The 19,764-nt window shown below is 54.8% G+C and overlaps 1 protein-coding gene across 12 annotated transcripts; it reads right to left on the bottom strand.

Moving 5' to 3' along the window:
- Positions 1-76: 76 nt before the first annotated feature.
- On the bottom strand, positions 77-19,747 carry D2hgdh (D-2-hydroxyglutarate dehydrogenase). Of its 12 annotated transcripts, XR_002390428.2 has the most exons (13): positions 19,624-19,740; positions 19,467-19,534; positions 18,574-18,926; positions 11,750-11,845; positions 11,602-11,659; positions 10,880-11,019; positions 10,023-10,216; positions 8,742-8,910; positions 4,731-4,874; positions 4,319-4,461; positions 1,623-1,788; positions 496-893; positions 77-271 (listed from the first exon to the last, which is right to left on the bottom strand). XR_002390428.2 is itself a non-coding variant. In XM_021247300.2 (12 exons), the coding sequence occupies exons 3-12, from the start codon at positions 18,914-18,916 to the stop codon at positions 634-636; spliced, it is 1,713 nt and encodes a 570-aa protein (XP_021102959.2). In that variant the 5' UTR covers positions 18,917-18,926; positions 19,467-19,534; positions 19,624-19,740; the 3' UTR covers positions 77-633. The 12 variants fall into 12 exon arrangements, 10 of the variants coding, with proteins under 10 accessions (XP_021102959.2, XP_021102960.2, XP_021102961.2 ...); XR_015451168.1 differs by lacking the exon at positions 11,750-11,845; XM_021247300.2 differs by having other exon boundaries at positions 77-893.
- Between the last annotated feature and the right edge of the window lie 17 nt (positions 19,748-19,764).

Below are 19,764 nucleotides of genomic sequence, written 5' to 3'. Positions count from 1 at the left end.
CCCCAGAGGTGGGGTATTGGGGACGTGACAGCAGGCACCTCACAGCTCCCACCAGACATGTATCCAGAGACAGGAATGCGGAGAGAGCTCAGTCACCTTTACTAGAAATTCTTAATAAACGCATGTGCCACCTGCCCACTGGCAGGGTACAAGCCATCTGGGTGCACCAGGCCCATGGCTGCAGAGCGGCAGCGCATCCACCCCCTCCTGAAGAGCTCGTGGCAATCACAGCAGGCCACCAGCCTGGCCATCATCCTGTCGGGCAGGGCTTCTAGAAGACGGGAGACATGTATGCCTGCCACTAGGGCTCAGACATGACCACAGCCCCCCACCCACTGCTCAGTCTGGCAGGCAGGTCCCACTAGCGCCCAGGGGACAGCACCCTACTACTCCAGGCCACTGTGGTCACCAACTTGGGGCTGGGCCTCTGGGGTACCTCAGCTCTGCCCACAGCCTCCAGCACCCACCACAGCAGAGTGGGCAGCAGCCGCTCACCCGGCCACCCAGGACAAGTCGGCAGGAGGCACCAAGCAGGGCAGCCATGGCAGGGGCTCTGCTTGCCCACATCAGCAGGGCCGCCCATAGGTCCTGCCAGGAGCCACATCCTCGCCCCACAGAGCTGGCAGAGGCTGGTCAGGCGTGGGCAGGCAGCGTCTTGTAGGGGTTTAGGAGGCCCCGGGGGTCCAGCAGAGCCTTGAGCTGCCACATGAGCTGCACGGCAGTGGGCGGCTTGCTGTAGCCCAGGACGTCCTTCTTCCTGAGGCCCAGGCCATGCTCAGCACTCACGCTGCCACGCTGTGCGGCCGTCCAGGTGTACACATAGGGCTCCAGGGCACCCAGCAGCGCTGTGCTGAAGGCCTCTGCGGTCACGTTCAGGTGCAGGTTGCCGTCCCCTGGGGCAAGGGCAAGTGGTCAGGCTGGGCATGCCGACACCCTGCGGGAGCCCCGGGAGTGTGCAGCCTGTGCTGCCCCACTTCCATCTGCAGTGGCCAGGCGGCCCAGGCCTCCACACTGGCTGCTTCTGGCGCCCCAAGCCTGTCTGCCTGCGAGAAGTGCAGAGCAGCAGCCCTGCCCTTGAGCTGCATGGGTTTTTCCACTTCAAGGGTGAATGGCACCCAGGCAGGGTGAGCCCTGGAGAGCTACGCTGGAGGGCCAAGGACCTGCCCCATCCTTCACCCCCTCTGGGGACCACGGAGGGAGAACCTGAGCCCCGCTCACAGAGCTCCGGGCAGGTGACCCCAGCACCACAGGCCAGGCTCCACGGCCACTGCCACACCTCCCAGCATGCCCCCGACAACAGGCTGGACACCCTGGACGGGGAGGCCACGGCCGCTTCCTCCCACGTGTGACCTGCGGCGCTGTGTCACTCAACACAGGCTTTGACTCCCTTCTTTCAGAGTGAGGTCTGTGAATCAGACGCTGATCGGGTGCCCAGGAAGGGGTGCACCCTCTGCCACACCCTAGCATGCCCAGGGCCCCGAGCTGGCCGGGCACGGCCACTGAAAGTGCATGGCACGGTCGTTCCCACACAGCCAGGAGCCAGAGGCGGGAGCACTTCCTCAGCCTCCAGGTCCCCAGCATCACGGAGCCAGTGCTGGTGCTGGAGAGCCCGCACAGCTCACCCAGGTGGCCGTAGCCCACCACATGCTTGGCACGTGGGCCGAGGCGGGCACGCAGGTCGCTCACGAGGTCGTAGAACCGCTCCACGGGGAGGGAGACATCGTACTTGAACACGTAGCCATCATGGCTCAGCGCTTCTGTGATCCTCTCCCTCAGGGCCCACAGCGACTAGGGCAGAAGGGAAGCCATACATCAAGTGTCGCCATGACTGAGCCTCTGCCACTGTCAGCAGGCAGCCAGGCCCCAGGGTGACGCACATTCCCTGTCTATGGCTGCAGGCCCCAGACCATGACCCACGCCACCACAGGCTCACTCCGGGCAGCACTGAGACTCAGGGGCCCTCCTGGGAGAAGCCAGGCACTCTTCTGCTGCAAGGCAAAGGGTCCTGGGATGGCTGAGCAGGGGCAGGAAGTGCAGGTGAAGGGGCGGACATGCAGGGCCCTGGAAGATCCACGGACAAGGAAGGGAAAGACCGGTGGCTGGGGCAGGGAAACAGAGGCAGAGTGAGGCCCAGGGAGGGGGTCCGGGCCCAAGGACTGTGTCGGGAGAGGCAGCTCATTCAGGTGAATGGCTCTGCGGTCCACTTGGTTTTCCTTTGGCTCTGGGCATCTGAGGCCCATGAGAGGACAGAGCTGTGTCTCCCCGCTGTGGGGCCCCCTCCTCGGCCAGGCACGGTCCCACCTGGGCCTGGAACCCTGCGCAGGCCTCGTCATTCCAGGGACCACAACAAGTGGAACCTCAAAGGGGACCACATTCCCTTCAAGGTAAGCACAGCAGCGTGCTAACCCTGAAGCACACCCAGGACAACTCATCAGCAACCCTCACCCATGCCGAGTCCCCGGTTCTCTTACTGGTGTTCACAGAGGCCTGGTCACTCCACTCCCAGGCACCCATCTGCCCCGAGGATCTCAGGGTCTGGTCAGACGCTGCCCCTGCCCGCCCCACTCTGCTCCAGTCTCCATGCTGGGAACTTTCTGGAACATGCGGGCTCCAGCCCAGGGCCCTGCAGAACCCTCCGGCCCCCACCACCCTGAGGCTGACAAGGGACATGGCCCTGACTGCGGGCTGTGCAGGCCCAGCCCTTGCCTTCCAGGTCACTGCGACAGTGCAGCCAGGAAGAAGCCTGGCACCTCCAGCCAGGGTTGGCTGACGAATGGATGCACGGAGGAAGAGCAGGTACACAGACCGACCTGCTGGCCACGGCTCCACAGCCCAGGCACAGCCCAGGCCTCCAGCCAGCAGGTGAGGGAAGGCAGCCAGGCAGGGTGTCCAAGGCTGCTCTTAATCACACAATCCTGGCTCTTGCAGACCCACCTGAGGCCCACCTGCAAGTCTCATCAGAAACCCAGAGCTTCCACAGGGAAAACCACAGAGGACCCGAATCCAAGCAGCGCTTCCCCAGTCTGTCCCATGCAAGGCCGACAGACAGGCCTTTGTGATGGCTCTAAGAGGCCTCCACAGTCCGCACCACACAAACCTGGCCAAGGCACAGTGCTATAGATCCACCATCAGCACCAGTGGGAGGGGCACAGGCGTGGGGCTGCACCTCTCAGGGGTTTTCCTGGGAAGCCTGCAGGCACAGTGGGCAGGAGCAAAAGGGACCATGCAGCCGCCACTCCCACAGCTGCTGGCCCTGTGTCAACTGTGGTGCCAGTGAAGGACATGGAGGGGCTGGGGACAGGCCCCCAGGGAGACAGTGGGCCATGCAGGACTACAAGTGCCTCCCAGGTGGCTCTGGCCAAGGAGATTCCTTTCCAAGTCAGGCAGCCACTACCCATGGTCCCCAAAGGAGAAGGCACTCAGTGTGGCAGCGCAGGTACCTACACAAAGCAGCGGGTAGGGCATCTCTGCACCTGTGGCCACCGGGCCAGGGAGTGTCTGTCACCACAGATGATCTGCCAGGGCTGAGGACAATGGGGTCAGGGAACCAGGGAGCCCTGGGAGGAAGCACAACTGCTCTATGGCCCCAGCTGGGTGCAGACGGGGCCAGCGGGCAGCTGACCAGTGCCCACCACTCAGGGACACTTCCCTCGCAGGCTCCGCAGGAGATGCCCAGGACATAGCCATGAGCGACCCACATTCCTGCCCTCATAGGCAAAAACAGATGATGGCACCATGACAGGATGAGGGGACACTAAGATGCACGGCTGGCAAGAGCAACATCCTGTCACCAAGCTCCACTCCCAGGACTGCAGAGCAGGGCAACGATGCGTCCCTCAGAACTGGATGCCTCAGAGGGTTAGGGTACATGGAGTCTCATACCTGAGAAGTCAAAAGCCCAAGCCTGAGGTGGCTTCAAACAGGACATCCAGATCCTCTCTAAACAGAGGCCACAGCCACGGCCACCCTGCCCCCTGCTGGCCATTCGGCACACTGCAGCCAAGGACAAGATGGACACCAGGGAGACAACAGCTGCACACTGCCAGGTGCCCAGAGAGAGACCCACACACCCCGCCAGCCAGGGCCCCATGACAGCGACCCATAGCTCTCCACAAGCCCCACTACTCCGTTCACCCTGCAGTTCGGGGTGGGGAGTTTACTGATGAAAATTATCTGGGCCCAGTGAATCACTCTCCATCCCACGCAGCTCTCTACCCACATGACTCCTGGCCATGCCTCAGGCACGCAGGACAACGACGCCATCAGACACCTTGGCTGCACGGGGCAGGGAAGAAGGGCTCAATCCACAAAAGGGCACCTGGGCTTTGCTCTGGTCAGTGCCCACAGTGCCGTCAGTCACGAGGCCGGATCCCAGTGCCTGTTCCAGGAAGCCATCCAGCTTCTCTGCATCGTGTTCTGCGCTGGAGCCCGAAGTCTCAACCAGGATGTAGAAAGGACTCTCTGGAAGAGGCAGACATGTACAGTGGGCCAGGCCCAGTGGAGTCCCCCATGGAGTCCAAGCTCTGGGCCACAGAATCAGGAGGTGGCCTGTGAGCAGCAGCCTTTTGCCAAGCCCAGATTTCCTGGAAGAGGCACTGCACCCCTGGAAATGCTCACCCCCAGGGTCACCCTGAGAAGGCCCCTCCCACTGCCTCAGCAGCACTGCTGGTGCCAGGGCCCCTCCTCCCACCTGGAGACCTCCGTGCTGACCACAGCAGGGGTGGCTGTACCTTGAACAGGCCTGGCCAGGTGGAGGTGCTGCCCAACCAGCTGCATGCACTCAGCATCCATGAACTCGAACGCAGACAGGATCTCGCCCAGCGTCCCCTTGCAGGTGCTGAAGGCCTGCAAGACCTCAGCAAAGCCCGGGCAGCCTGCAACAGGTCACAAGGCATCATGGCCATGTAGCACAAGGACAGTGGGACTCGGAGGCACATCTGTGGGTGCCAGGTACCCCTTGAGGGCAGCAACACCCATGTAACCTGCAAGGCCAGGTGAGGAGAGGAGAGGAGAGGAGGCCCAGGCTGCAGGGACAGTTGCGTGTTGGCCAACAAGTCTGTCTGGAGGTCACTTCCAGAGTCCAGGTCGGGACAAGACACACGCCGAGGAACTGCCACACAGTGCTCGGCTGGTGGGGAATCCAGAGGGGCCACACCTGGAGTCTCCATGTGCGGGCCAGCAAGGGGCAGCCTTTGAAAAGCGGCTGCCTGCGTTTCTTTTAGCATCACTGACACCGGTCTCATCTGCTCTTCCAAATTTTTGGACACCCTGAGGTCCCCGAAGTGCTCCAGGCTAGGGGCCACCAGTGCAGCACCAACCCAGGGAGCTGACCGACCACGTGACAGAGAGGATGTGTTGGTGGGCGGGCAGCCCCAGAGACCCTGCAGTAGGAGGGCTACACAAGCCCAGGCTTCAGGGCAACCATTGCCAGCCAGCAAAAGCAAGGCTGTCCCCTAGGAGGGCACCTTCACCCTCCGCCTCCTCAAGCCCCACACAGCACTCTTCACGGCCATGAGCCAGCACTGCCAGGAAGCCCCACACACAGGAGAGAGACCGGGTGCCTCAGACAGAGCCCCAGGGACAACTGGCACCACACACCACAGAGCCCAGACACTGAGCTGCCCTCCACACGAGACCACAGAAAATCACACAGGCTGCATGTGAAGACAGGCAGAGGTTCAAAATACCTGGAATGTACAGACAACTATGAAAAGCGATAGTGCACGTTTGAAAAAAATGAATAAGACTTCTAGAAATGAAGACAATAACCATCAAATTTATATCCAGTGGACAGGAAGACCCCTCCCAGACGTGCTTGGCCACACAAGCTACACGGCAAAGGGAGCAAGCATGGACGGGAAGGGGGCCGGGAGAAGCAAGCATGTGGCATGTGGCACCGGGGCCACACATGGAGGGCAGGAAGGAGGTCAGGAGCCACATGCAGCTGCAAGTCATCTGACGTCCAGCCACTGTGCCCAGAGCAGAAGGCACAGCCAAGACCAGAAGCGGCAACACAGGAATTCCCCAAACTAAATGGCACCGAGCCACAGTTTAGGAAGTTCAGCAATTCCAGAGAGATGAAAAGGAAATTTTCAGAAGACCAAAGGAAAGGAGAGAGGCCCAGGGCGCAGTAGGGACAGACTGCAAGGCTGAGGTACGGCTGGATTCTCAGTGGTGGCAGCAGAGAAGCTTCCCGACCTCTCGATGACCGCCAGGCTTGGCTTGAAGATCATGAAGCACAGGTCAGGCCTCGTGCCCAGGATGAGACTCAGACAGTTCACAGATGGATAGAGGGCAGAGGGCAAAGAACAGTCCAGCCCTCTCTCACAGAAGTTAGCACGCTCCTCTGCGCACAGGCGGCACAAAGGCTGCACTCTGTTGCCTCCTCCCCCACTGACAAGAGCAGGGCTAGCACCGTGAGAACAACCCCGGAGACCGCCTTCCCACGCAAGAGGGGACACCACATGAGCTGCGCTGATGGGGGACGGTGAGGCCTCCAGACCTGACCTGACCCATCAGACTCACGCAGTGCTGTCGTTCATTGTGGAAACAACAGCTGTGAAACAGCAACATCTGCTGGGTATTTCCAACCTGTACATCAACGCCAAGTGTCACTGTCCCCAAAACCAACCATTTTCCTAAGCAAGAAAAAAACTGGTGTGCAAGGCAGTTGCAGGCAAGCCAGCTCCCCAGATATCCTGGACTCCAGAGGGTCCGTGTCCCCGAGGAAAGACAGCAATGGCACAGTGACATCAGGAGTGCATACAGCTATTCAGAAGCAATGCAACCAAAGTAATCTGCTTGGTCTTCATTTGCCTGGCAACAGGCATCTATCCAAGTCTGAATCAGAAAAATCATAATTCAACACATAGATTTCCCCTATTGTGGTTATTTTGATCATCATGGGGTGTGCTTGTTGGTTTCTGAAAATCAGTGGCTTCAGAAAATGTACACTGAAAAACCCAGCAGCTATCCCAGTTGCTGAGGAGGATGAAATGCAGCCCTGCCAGCTCCACAGAGAAGAACCGCTCTGTGTTCCAGAAATGACATCTAGAGTGGAAAATCTGTTTGAATTTAGTTTTGCAAAGGTTCTTAAGAATCAAAGACATTCTAAAAGATTTGCATTTAAGTCCTCCTACAACTGGAATTTGGAATCTTGGCTGCTAGTAGCTAATTCTTTGAAGGACTGGTTATTCTACAAAGAAAGCATATGGTCATAGTAAGACATTCAAGTTGTGCAATACAGTGAATAATGAGAACTACGTTTCCTCGAGAAATAACTTTGCCCAAAGGAACTGCTCTCAACAGCTTCTCACATATTCTTTCAGAAAACTTCTATGTGCACATGACATGTTTATGTGCTTGTGCTATATGTTTGCATTTGTATGTCTATTTACATCTGTGTGTGTGTACACATATCTCCTTGTCACAAATGGGAACACATAGCAATTCTGTTCTTTACTTATAAAAAGTCAGTGATGTAAATCTTGGAGATATTTCCATGTACACACAGCTATTCAGACAGCAATGTAGCCAAGTGACCTGCTTGCCTTAGAGTTCGTGGATGCTAAATGTGTGCAGATGGTTGGACAGCACCTCCACCTGGCCAGGCTCCTGGCTACCAAAACTTCAGTCCAAATGGCCAAGCAGAGATGAACCCCCCTTATCCAGCCAGCATGGTCCTGACAAAGAAACGCAACAGAAAGAATAAACTGATCACAGAGTTTGAAGAAAAGAGTGAGAATGTTTTTCTCAGGGAGGGAACTGTGAGAAACAATAGTTCTGTCTTTTCTATCAAACAAGAGTGTCTCCATTTTGGACTCTAGACCACCTTACGCAGCCTCTCCTCAACACACTGAGTTTTAAGAAAAGCCTGCTCAGTTTAGACCCAGAAACACAGCTAACGGCTAAAGATGACTTATCAACAGCCAAGGACTTTCAGTGCCCCAAGTCCCCACTCTACCCTCCCTTAACCCTGTCCACCAACCCTTCTCACCCCTGAAGCTAGCCAATCGGGATAGATTGTAAACCTTCAATCTAACCAATGGGGAAAAAGGTCAGTTGCTTCCCATGCATTAGAGATAAAAGGGGCCACCTTCCTTTGCCCTGTGTGCCTGCTACCTCATTGGTGGGGTGTGCTTGTGCCCTTTTGCAAAAGTAAAAAGCCTTGTTGAGGAAAAAGAAGAAGAAGAAGAAGAAAAAAAAAAAGACTGCATCTTAGCCAGACTGAGAGAAGCACACTTGTAACCCAGCACTCTGGGAGACTGAGGCAGGAGGACTGCAAGTTCAAAATCAGCCTGGACAACTTACTGACTTAAAAAGATCTGTTTTCAAAATTTATAACTTGTTAAAAAGAGATATAGCTCAATGTGAAGGCCCTAGGTTCCATCTCTAGTACTGAAAAAAAGGAAAAAAATCAGCGCCCTGAAACATACAACAAATGACATCATTCCCTCTGAAGCTCACTGCACACTACTTAAACCCAAGCACAATGGAGTGAAGGAGTGCAAGAGAACCTCATTTTGGTTATAGACAAAGCGTGTTCAACCAGGGACAGAGAAAGGCTTTTGATTGGAGGCTATATTCTGTGAGCTCCAGGGACACTAGGTCTTGGATTCCACCGATGTCTCGGGGAACAGAGAAGCCAGGACAAACGGGCCCCCCCAGCCCCACCCTGCCAGCCCTGGACACCCCACAGGCTACTTCCCACCATCCAGCCCAGCCAAGCCAAGGACACCTACCGAGGAAGGCCACATTCACAGCCTTGGGCCTGGGTGGACACGAGATGGACACAGCCGTGATGACCCCCAGGGTGCCCTCAGACCCGATAAACAGCTGCTTCAGGTCATAGCCTGTGTTGTCCTTCCGCAGGGAGGTCAGGCAGTCCAGGACAGTGCCATCAGCCAGGACCTGGCAGGGAGGAGACACAGGCCCTCAGAATGGCCGGTTCCAACATCCGCATTTGCACTTCTCCAGCCTCCACACTGAGGGTGGTGCCTCAGTCCACAGCACCCTCCCACCCCACGCACAGCCAGGAGCCCCCATCTCCCCAGAAGCAAAGAGGCCCCAGGGGTCACCTGGCTAGATAAAGGAAGGTTTTCCTTCCTGGTTGGAGCAAGACTTCCCCAACCTTACCATCACTGCACACCCAGGAAACTCAATGTCCCGCTGCTGGAGGAAAGCCTGCCTGAAAAGGGATAACACCTGGGGACACACCTGGGATGAACACACCCGGGGGAGCAGTGGGGAGCACATCTAGGGAACACAGCTGGGAAATACACCTGGGGGAATGCACTGGGGGATACACTGGGGGGAGCACACCTAGGAGAACACAGCTGGGAGCACACCTGAGGCCTCTCGCCTGGGGAGCATACCTGGGGAGCAGAGGACATCTGGGGAGCACACCTGAAGGAGTACTGCAGTGGAGTCCCCTACACTGGAACCCCTTACCCCTGCAAGCATCATGGTCCTTGCACTCTGAGCCTCAAGTGTGCTGGCTGGTTCTTTGAGACTGAGGCTGACAGCTGAAGACTAGGAGGAGGCAATACACCATGCAAATAAAAGGTGGCCACCAGGAAACAAAGCTACCAGGATGTTGTGATTCCAAGGATAAGCATGGTTTTGTCTTTGTCTTCCACCTGAGTAAACAGGACAAAAAGCCCTGCCCTTCAGAAACTGCAACATGTGACACTTAGCACGATGCAGGTTCCCGGAAACAAGTGGTGCTGATGGCCTTGGATAACCCTGCTCTGACCTCTACTCTGGGAGGCCTGGCCCAGGTGGAACACTGCTGTGCTGCATCTCCTGGTGGCGCCTCCCGTCGATGCACCATCTGTGGCATGAGGAGCACAGCAGGGTTCCCAGAGGGGTGTGGGACCCGGGGGCTGGCCTAACGGGACCTCTGATCTGGGCGTGCCCTGACATGCTGAGGTGGTCTCCCAAATCCACGCCATCTCCTAGGGCCTGGAAAACAGACCGACAGCAGGACCTTTGCGGGTCTGCCCAAACTGGCAACAACTCACCACTTCCAGGCCCAGGACAGTCCCACGCAGTGAGCCATACCGCAAGAACCGCAGACCGCCCGCATTGGTCGCTACATTGCCCCCAATGTGGCAGCTGCCCTTGGCTCCCAAGTCCAGTGGCATGATGAAGCCCCGTTCCTGCACATAGTGGTTCAGCTCCTCCAGCACACAGCCTGCCTGGCACACCAGGATTCCTGTGGAGAGCAACCCATGTTGTACCCATGGCTCCTGTCACAGCTGGGGGACCACCCCCACCACTCTGCAGATGTGAACCACCCAGAAGGAACACCTGCTGTAGAGCAGGGCAGAGGAAGAGGCCTCCCCTTCTACCCTGCCCAGGCTCTAAGTCGCCTTAGCAAAAGAAAAACTGCAAAGGCAAGAGTGGAGAAAAACTACACAGGCCCTCACATGCATGCATGCACGCACACACACACTCAGATGGAGTAAGACGATCACTACAGAGCAGTGTCCTCCCTGGGGCTCACGGTGCAGCCTCTGTTGATGTCTGGGTACTTACTAGTGTGGGCACTGCTGGCGTCTAATGGGGGAAGCCCGGGGCTGCTGCTCAGCACCCTAACAGTCACAGTGCCCAGCCACAAACAAAGACCTAGGCCACATGCCCCAGGGGCAGAGAAGGCCCTGTTGAGTCACCACGCCACGGGAAAGGCTGATGTGGCACAGCATGTCGGAGTCCAAGGGGACCAGAGTGGTGAGCAGTTGACTGCAGCTGCCGGTCCTTGCCAGCCTGGGAGGCACACACTTGCTCACCTGGCCATAGTCCAGGTGGCTGACAAGGAAGGACAACCCCGAGCAGCACAGGGAGGGACATGGGTCCCCAATGGGCAGCACAGGCTCACCGGACACATCATGGAAGCTGATGACCTGGTTCATGAGGGCAGTAGACAGGATGATCTCGTCGAAGACGGGGACACTGCCCCCCACCATGCCTGTGTTCCCTCCTTGCGGGTTCACAGCCAGGTTCCTCTGGTGACAGTGCCTGAGATGAGCACGGGAGGGGCGTCAGGCCAGCGTCTCCACTCCAGGCCACTGTCCACAAAGGCCAGAGCATGGGGCAAACACCCACCCCCAAGTCTGGTCCCTGCCCTCAGCCTCTCCGAAGCTGCTCCCACCACACCCATGGGGAGACTGAGGAAGGCAGAGCCCTCAGTGAGGGTGCGCAGGCCCTGTGCCTGACACATACCCTGACCATGGCTAGGCAGTGAGTGTGGCCTGACTCAGCCTCAGGGCCTCACCTGTAAGGAGGGGACTCCTGAAAACCCAGCAGGTTCCACGGTGCCCACACCCCACTGCCTTGCTCCCTGCAGTCCCTCTGCTGATGCTGGGTCCCCACATCCCTGACCCACAGCCCAGACCACGCTTTGGGGCCATCAAGGTCACCTCCTCCCCATCCAGGCTCACTCTGCGAAGACCTAAAGTGAGGACTCCGATGGGCAGGGGTTTGGGGAAAGGGGTGTACAAAAGGGACCCCAGGAGGCAGCATGGCACAGGGATGGCGCTACAAGTGTGACCCTGTAACCATGCCGGGCGTCCCTACCTGGGATACCACATTCGGTGTTACCTGAGGATGTGGGACACCTCCTCCGTGGTCCGAGGCCTCAGCAGCACCTTACTACAGCCTGGGACAGAGAACAGCACATCAGCTGCCACCAGGGAAGTGACCGGCACATGTCTGTCTGCGCTCATAGGAAAGGATGATCTCCAGGCACCTGCTCTTCCCAGCAAGGGGACCCACACACCACAGCTGTCTTGACAGGCAGAGAAAGGCAGGGCCCAGTGATGTGTTGGGCAGGGAGCAGCTCCAGCTGTGGGGATCAGCATGCAGTAGAGCTTAGGAGATCCTGCCGTTCTCCACTCCACTGTGTCAAAGGTGGCTGGGCCCATGCTGAGGGGTGTCCAGGAGGCTTCTCCGCCACAAAATCACTATCTCCCTCTGAGACTCTGAACACTGCTGCTCCTCCTCAAACTGCCACCTGATGACTTCAGGATATGCTGATCATCCTCATAAATCAGCTACTGCAACAGCTGCCAGGTGGTGATTTCTAATCAGTCCACTACCACATCTGTGCGAAGGAAGGGCTCCCCTGGTCCCATGGTGCGTTCACTCAGCCATCTTCCCAAGCGTGTAAGGGGGGCTAGTGGAGTCCTCCCTCACACACTGCCTTTTCTGCCTCATGTCAGACATGGTGGGTAGCAGTCCCACTAAGCTGTGCTTAGCCACTGCCACCTGCGACACCCGGGTTTCCCTCAGCCTTGCTGGCTTCTCCAAGAGGACCCCAAGTGACAGCAGGGACCGAGAGAAGCTGTCATCATTCTTTCTGCAACCCTAAGAATCAAACACCACACAGTTCCTATCTTACTTCCTGACTCCGAAAGACGAGTTTGCTTGTCACCAGCGTGATGTGAGGTCTTTCGCCGAGGGGGCTGTACCACACTGGGGATGCTGGCCTGAGACAAATGACTGAGGCTCGGAGGTGGGAGCCTCCTAGCAAAGCCTGAGCTCCCCACACAGGAAATGTCCTAGGCACCCCCTCAAGTCTTCCTGTCACAGGCAGAGGAGACCGGGCAGCATGCCCACCCCTCAGCTAACTCCAAGGGAAGACGGTAACAAAGGGCCTCCAGATGCCCAGCATGTGGACAGCGCCAGACCACGGAGCGCAGGGCGGGAGGCAGGAAGTCAGGAGCACATACGCAGGCAAGTGCTCACAGCCGGGCCAGGAGCGTGCTCCTCAAACAGCCACGGCAGGAAAAACCCACATGCCACTCCAACCCACAGGCTGCCTCACCTTCCAGGTCACTTGGGTTGGTGACAACCAAAAGCACCCCTTCCCGACATTCCTAAGGCCCTTGCTCCCCCAGGAGCACCACAGGCTGAGCAGCTTGGCCTGAGCAACTTGACTTAGTGAGACCCTGTCTCAAAGTAAACATTTTTAAAGGGTTGGAGATTATTAGGGTTTATATCTACAATGTCCCCCGAGGCCTCACGCAGTCCCAGGTGGGGCTCTTGGGAGGTGGACTGGTTCATGGATGTGTGATGCTGGATCAGTCCCCTGACTGGTTTAGCGCAGTACCGGGTACAGATGTGGGCTCATTAAAGAGGGAAGACCCCCTACCCCCACTCCCAGCCCCACCCCCGCCCCAAGTGTGGGCAGCAACCAACAGGCTCTTGGCCTGGATGGGATCAAAGGGAAGGAGGAGGCAGCTTTCTCCTCTGCGACGCCCCTGCCATGCTGCCCTGCCTTGGTCAGCTGACTACAGACTGAAACCTCGACAAACGGTGAGCTGAAATTCCTTCCGACTTGCAGGCTTCGGGTGTTTTTTCTCATCGACAAGAAAGTAGGGAAGGGATATAGGTCAGCGCAATGGTTCAATTCCAAGTACCCTAAAGGAGAAGGGAAGAGAGAAGGCTGCAGGCAGTGGTCTGTACCTAGATGTCCCCAAGAGCCTTGTGCTCGCACAGCTGGGGACTGCGGAAGGTGACTGGACTACGTGGGCTGATGGCTGACTGCCTGTGAGGAGGTGGGCCCGGCTGGAAGAGGCAGGTCACTGAGGGCATGGCCTGGGAGACTTTATCCCCCTTCCCAGCTCCTCTCTTCTCATTGCCTCTGCTTCCTGGACACCATGAGCCAAAGCAAGCCTCTACTCCTTTAAATTGTGGCTGTTGGATACTGTGTCTCAGCAACAAAGGAGAGTGACTAAGATTTTGGTACCAAGTACGAGGCTGTTGCCAGCACCATAGTACCTGACCATGTGGTTCAGAGGCCTTTGGAAATAGCTTGGGGAAGACGTACAAAAAGGTCTGGAGATGTGGGTTAGAGAAGCCTACAACGGCGTGAGCCCAGCCTGAGGGGAGAGTCTGGTCAGAGTTCAGAAGACCAGGAATGGTCTGACAGAACTGCACCTAGTAAAGACCAGGCTCAGGAGATTTCAGTTTAGAACAAGGACACCACTGGGAGTTGGACTCCAGGCCATGTGCTTTACGCTCTGAGAGAAAATTTGTCTACATTTTGCCCATATCCAGAGACACTGCAGGAGACTGAGATTAAGGGTTGCATACTAATTAATCTGGCAGAAGAAATTTCAAGGCAGTCTGATATTGAGGTGGTGGCATGGTTACTACTGGGGGCTTTTAGCCATCTGTACCTTGAGAATCAAGAGCAAACGGCCCACCAGAAAGATTTAGTAAGTTGAGTTTAGCCAGAAAGGAAGCACCATTAGTCTGCAAAGATGGAGCAGCGGAGAACTTGGCTGTTGAAAAGATTAGCATTAAAAAGCAAAGTATGATGGAAGAGGACAACAGGAAAGATGCCCTGAAGGAATCACAAGAACCACCTTTGCAGCCTCAAAATTGCAAAGGTGAAAGACTTTGCTTTGAGAAGTAAGCCCCAACACACCATGCTTGAGAATTTGTTCCCTAGGATTTGCTTCATAATCCTCAACCATGAAGGCACTCAGAGACCTCTCTAGCCATGGTACAAGGAAAGCTAGCTACTGCTCTAGTTAGCAGCAAACCTGGCACCATCCACGCGATGCTGGTTTTATGGGCATGCAGAAGGCAAGAGTTTTAGAGTCCGCGAGGCTTCCATCCAGATTTCAGAGGAAGCCTGGAAGGCCAAGTAGTGTGGCTCTGAGAGGGCATTCACATAGCTGTGGGAGTAAAGCTGAAAATGCAGTAGAGACCCAAGAAACTTAGAGAAGCCAAGAATGTGAAATGTGAAATGTCTGAGGAAAACTGCAAAGCCACCCCAAGAGAAGAGTCACTGAGTTCTACAAGAATCAGCAAGGACTGCCATAGGGGCAGAGCCACGCAAATCATTTGGAGATCACATCTCAACCACAGCTTTCCCCAAATACTAGACATAGAACTATGGAATTTAATGTTTGCCCTGTGGGGTTTCAGTTTTGCTTTGGTCCCAGTCCTCTCTATCCCCCATTCCTCCCTCCTGGAATGGAAATGTTTATCCTGTGCCGTTGTATGTCAGCAGTGTTTAACTTTCTTTTTGATTTTTACAAGGCTTCACAGCTAAGAGCTTGCCTTGAGTCTCAAAGAAGACTTTGGACTTGGATTTTTCAGCAATGCTGGCAGTGTTAGGATCTGGCAACTCTTAGAGATGGACAGAATGCATTTTGCATGAAGAGATGTGTATGAGACTTTTGGGTGCCAAGGGTGGAATGTTACAGTTTATATGTAAGAGTCTCTGTGCTCATAGGTGGGGCTTTTTGAATGGGTTACAGGTGGTTGTAACTAACTTGCTGTTAGGAGGTAGAGCCTTATTGGAAGAGGTGGGTCACTGGGGGTGTGGCTTTGGAAGGACTGATTTCCCACCCCAGCCCTTCCCTTCTCACATCTTCTGTTTCCTGGATATCATGATGTGAGCAGCTATCCTCTGACACGCTGTCTTCTTGCCTTATAGAACCAGCCAACTATGGACTGAAACCTCTACAAACTGTGAGCCAAATAAACCTCTCTTTCTTTAATTAGTGTCAGTTATTATGTTTCAGTGACGAGGAGAGTGTCTAACATAGTATAGCTCCAGGATATAATCTAAGTTGCCCAAAGTTACAATGCCCTTTTTCCCCTTCTAGAAAACTCAAAAGAAAAACACCTAAGAGTCTTAAAGACACAATAAGTCTGTAAAATGAGGCCTTCCCTATTTTTCCACCTACAAATTGGGCTATTGCCTTTCACTAATAAATTAAGCCCCCCCTTTCTATAGATTCCTAAATTCCACAGATTTCTACCCCAACAAACATATATATATAAAACCTCCGCCATCTACAGACCATAATGCCTCTCACCCTAGAGGGCCCACACTCTTCTGTTAGGCAGAAAGTTAGACTTCAGCAGTCCTGAAGACAGACAGCTGGGGGCTCATGAAAAGCAAAGAACTGATGTTGTTTTATTTTTCCTCCATGTTCTCAACTATTAGCTATTAGAATTCGAATAAGCTTATGGTTTAAAACTTTGGCCCAAGAGAATGTCCTCTGACCATGGTGAGAGATTCCAGGGCCTGTACAAAGTCCAACATGGGTGAAGGGGTGGAAAAACTTTAGCTTCAAACAAACTAAATGAGACTTTCCACGTAGAGAGTAGAAAGGAAACTTTTCCTCTCTACAGTTGGTCCAACAGCCCATATTCCTTGTTAAAAAGACAATGACCTTGGAGGAAGGAAAGAATATTCCTTGAAGCCCCACTTAGTCCTACAAATGTAGCCTGAGCCCTAATCTGATGTTTCTGCCATCTTGGCGCTTGCCCACCTTCAGGATTGAAGTTATGCACCCTCTGCATCACTCTGAAGATCCATCATTTTGCAGTAAACTTTACCTATACTCTTCGCGGCTGCCTGGGCGTCTTGCTGAAATCTTTTGTCAAAGACACAAAAAGCCCAAGAGCAGAGTCACCAGTCTGTGGTGTCAGGACCCAGCTTCCTGGTGATACTGCTGGCTAATAAATCTATCTACACCTCTCATGACAAGTCTGGCAGCTGTTTCCCAAGTCTACCAATTCTTTTCCATGAGAAATCAAGAACCTATTCTGTGGATTGGGATGGTTGAGGTCCCTACCTCCTCTCTGGGGGGACCAACTTGGAGAGAATTATTCTGGTGACTGAATAATTAAGATCTTGCAGCCAGGCATGATGGTGCATGCATGTAACCCCAGCACTCTGGGAGGCTGAAGTAGGAGGACCCCAAGTTTGAGCCTAGCTTGGGCAATTTAGCAACTTAGTGAGACCCTGGTGAGGTAGGATTAAAAAAAATAAAGGTAAGTAAAAAGGAGACAAGGGAAATCACATTTTTAAAAATTGTACTTTTAAGAAGACTGCAATGGGCAGGGGATTTAGCTCAGTGGTTTCGCCGCCTGCTGTGCAAGCCCAAGGATCCGAATTGGATCCCCAGTACCAAAAAAAAAAAAGAAGACTGCAACTTCCAGGACACAAAGTTCCCCAAGACTACCCATATCAGCATTCCCTAGGTTCGCTTAGGCTTTTTTCCTTCCAGACCTATCACACGCTGTTACGGCTGTGTCTAGATATCCCCCCAAAGCCTCATGTATTCATAGGGGCTTTTTCAGAGGTGACTGGATCTAGAGTGTGTGATGCTGGGATTGATTCATGGTGCCCTGCTAGGCTCACAGGCACTAGGATTAAGAGTGTGCCACCCGCTCTAAGTAGTCTGGATAAGATAAAAGGGGCAGAAAGACACCACAGGTCCCTTGCTTTGCTGCCTTCAGTTGCCATGAACTGCTGCCCCTCTGCCCTGTGCCACCCTGCCTTGGATCCAGTCAATTATGGACTGAAACCTCTACAAATTGTGAGCTAAATAAACTTTTCCTCTCTTAACTTTGGGTGTCGGATATTTTGACTCGTCAAGGAGAGAAATGTAACTAAGACACATACCAAACTCCTCAAGAACACTGTAAGTCCATAACTGACTTAATTAAAAAAGTAAAGAGCTGGGGATTTAGCTCAGTGGTGCCACTATCTGCCTCGCAAGCGCAAGGTCCCAAGCTTGATCCCCAGTCCAAAAAAAAAAGAAGTAAAGAGCAGAAATTTTAGGTTAAAGGAACAGGTTGAGAGAATTCAAAGAATGCTTAAATAATTCATCTTATTGAAAAAAAAAAAAAAAGCTGAGGTCATACTTCCACCTACACAATGGGCCATTACCCTTCTTGGAGGTGGGCCATCTTTTCATAGGTGTCCACCCCCTCGAGAAAAGCATAAATGTTTCCAGTTCCAAAAGATCATGCTTCTCATTTCTCAGAATCCCCACATCCCACCTGACTGGGTATTTTTTTTTAAGTCTGCCTAATAAATCCTTTCTGTTTCTTACTAACCAGGCCTGAAAATTTTTTTTCTGCAATGATAATAAGTGAAATCACAAACTTATTCTACAGGTAGGGCAGGTTTACCTTTCTTATCTCGGCTTTGGCACCCTCCTTGGACTCTGTCCAATGACACTGTCTCACAATAAAAAATAAAAAGGGTGGGGATGTACACAGCTCAGTGGGAAGGCCCTGAGTTCAATCCTGGGGGATTTTGAGATTAAAAAAAAAATTGAGATGAGCTCATCCTGGATTAGGTGGACTCTAAACCCAAAGACAAGGTCTCTGTAGAAGAAGAAAGGCAGATGGAGAGTAGGCAGAGGTTGGAGTGGTGCCACCAGGAGTCTGGGACACCAGGGCCCTGGGAGTGGACAGGCCATGCAGACAACCTGCCTGTCAGGTTTCTGGCCTCTAGAATCGAGAGAGGAAGCTTCAGCAGTTGTAAGCCCCCTCATTTGTGATCTTTGGTTACAGCAGCCCAAGACACTGAGAGGGGACCTGGGAAGAGCATAAAGAAGTTCATAGCTATGTGTGCAGCCAGGGGACCATGCCACCTTTTCCTTTGCAGATGTCACACACCACCTGCAAACTTGGCTGCATTTCAGTCTCAAACTTCAGGCCCCTCCTCGGCCCGCCTGCTCCCAAAGGCATGAGAGGGAACACGGGCCTACCCTCCACACTCTACTTAGCTACTCCCCAGGCCTGACTCACCCCGGACTGTCCTCAGCCAGTCCACGTTGGCCACCTCCAGCTCCTCCGGGTCTGTGATGACCCTGCCTGGGATGATGCGTTCAAAGGCGGCCAGGTCCTCCTCAGACACCACAGAAAAGGGTAGCCGCTGCACAGGGTAGCGCTCAGAGGTGGGCATCACCCTGGGGACTCTGGGGGCTGTGGAGGCACAGCCTCTGAAGGCCAGAGGGCCGGACACTTGCCAGGGGATTCTCGGCCACCTCTGCTGTCCCACCGAGGCCCCAGGAGCACAGGCCGTCCTCTGCCAACCTGGAGAGGCCCGGAAGATCCATGCGGACCATCTGGGCACCTGATGGGACACCATTGTCTCTGCCCTGCAAAGGAAGGGATTGAACTTGCGGCTCAGGAACACAGTGGAGCCCTGAGAGCCCCTTACAGCCCAAGCACACAGCCATGCCCGGGAGGGGGCAAGCACCGAGCAGGACAGACTGAGGTGCAGGGTTCACTGACTGTCCTGCCCGTTGTGCTTTACAGCATTTACAAATAATCTCTTCTAAGGATCTAAAAGGAAAGCGAAGGTATCACTGAATTATGCACCAAAGAGGGCCAAAAAGGCGAATTTCATGTACTGCTTATATTGTGCCACAAGTTAAAAAACTTGTCTGCATAACCAAAAACCTTTCCTTAGGCGAGATGGTGCATGCCTGTAACCCCAGCACCCTGGGAGGCCGAGGCAGGATAACACGTTCACGGTTAACCTGGGTAACTGAGCTAGGACCCTGTCTCGCATATGAAGGGCAAATGGAGGAAACTCGCTCCACGCGAGGCCAGGCCACCCTTAGGGTCACCCCTGAAAGGCACAGGGTCTAACGAGGCCACTTTAGCTCCCTGGGCTCAGAGCGCCTGCGTCTCACCCAAGGTACGCGGCCGGCTGGCGGCGCACGCGCAGCGCCCTCCTCCTCTGTGTGCCCGGGCCGCGAACCTGTGCGTGCAATCAGAGCTCAAGGTCAGAACTCTGGCTGACGGGCCGCCGGAGGTTAGGAAACGAGGCACCCGAGGGAGCACGCGCACCTGACCCAACCCCGTCTCCGTCCTGGTCCCTGTCAGCGTCCGCGTCCCTGTCCCCGTAGGACCCGCGCAGAGAAGAGCATGGCGGAGCAGCGCCTGCGCACTAACCCCTTCCCGACCGACCAGCTGGCCCCGGCCCCGCCC

This window comes from Heterocephalus glaber, unplaced genomic scaffold (genome assembly GCF_053883595.1).
Source record: "Heterocephalus glaber isolate CG9 unplaced genomic scaffold, H.glaber_assembly_v1.0 deba00001226, whole genome shotgun sequence".
In the NCBI taxonomy this organism is placed as follows: Eukaryota; Metazoa; Chordata; class Mammalia; order Rodentia; family Bathyergidae; genus Heterocephalus; species Heterocephalus glaber.
Note: the sequence above shows the minus strand (reverse complement) of the source record. Positions and strands in the feature narration are given on the sequence as shown.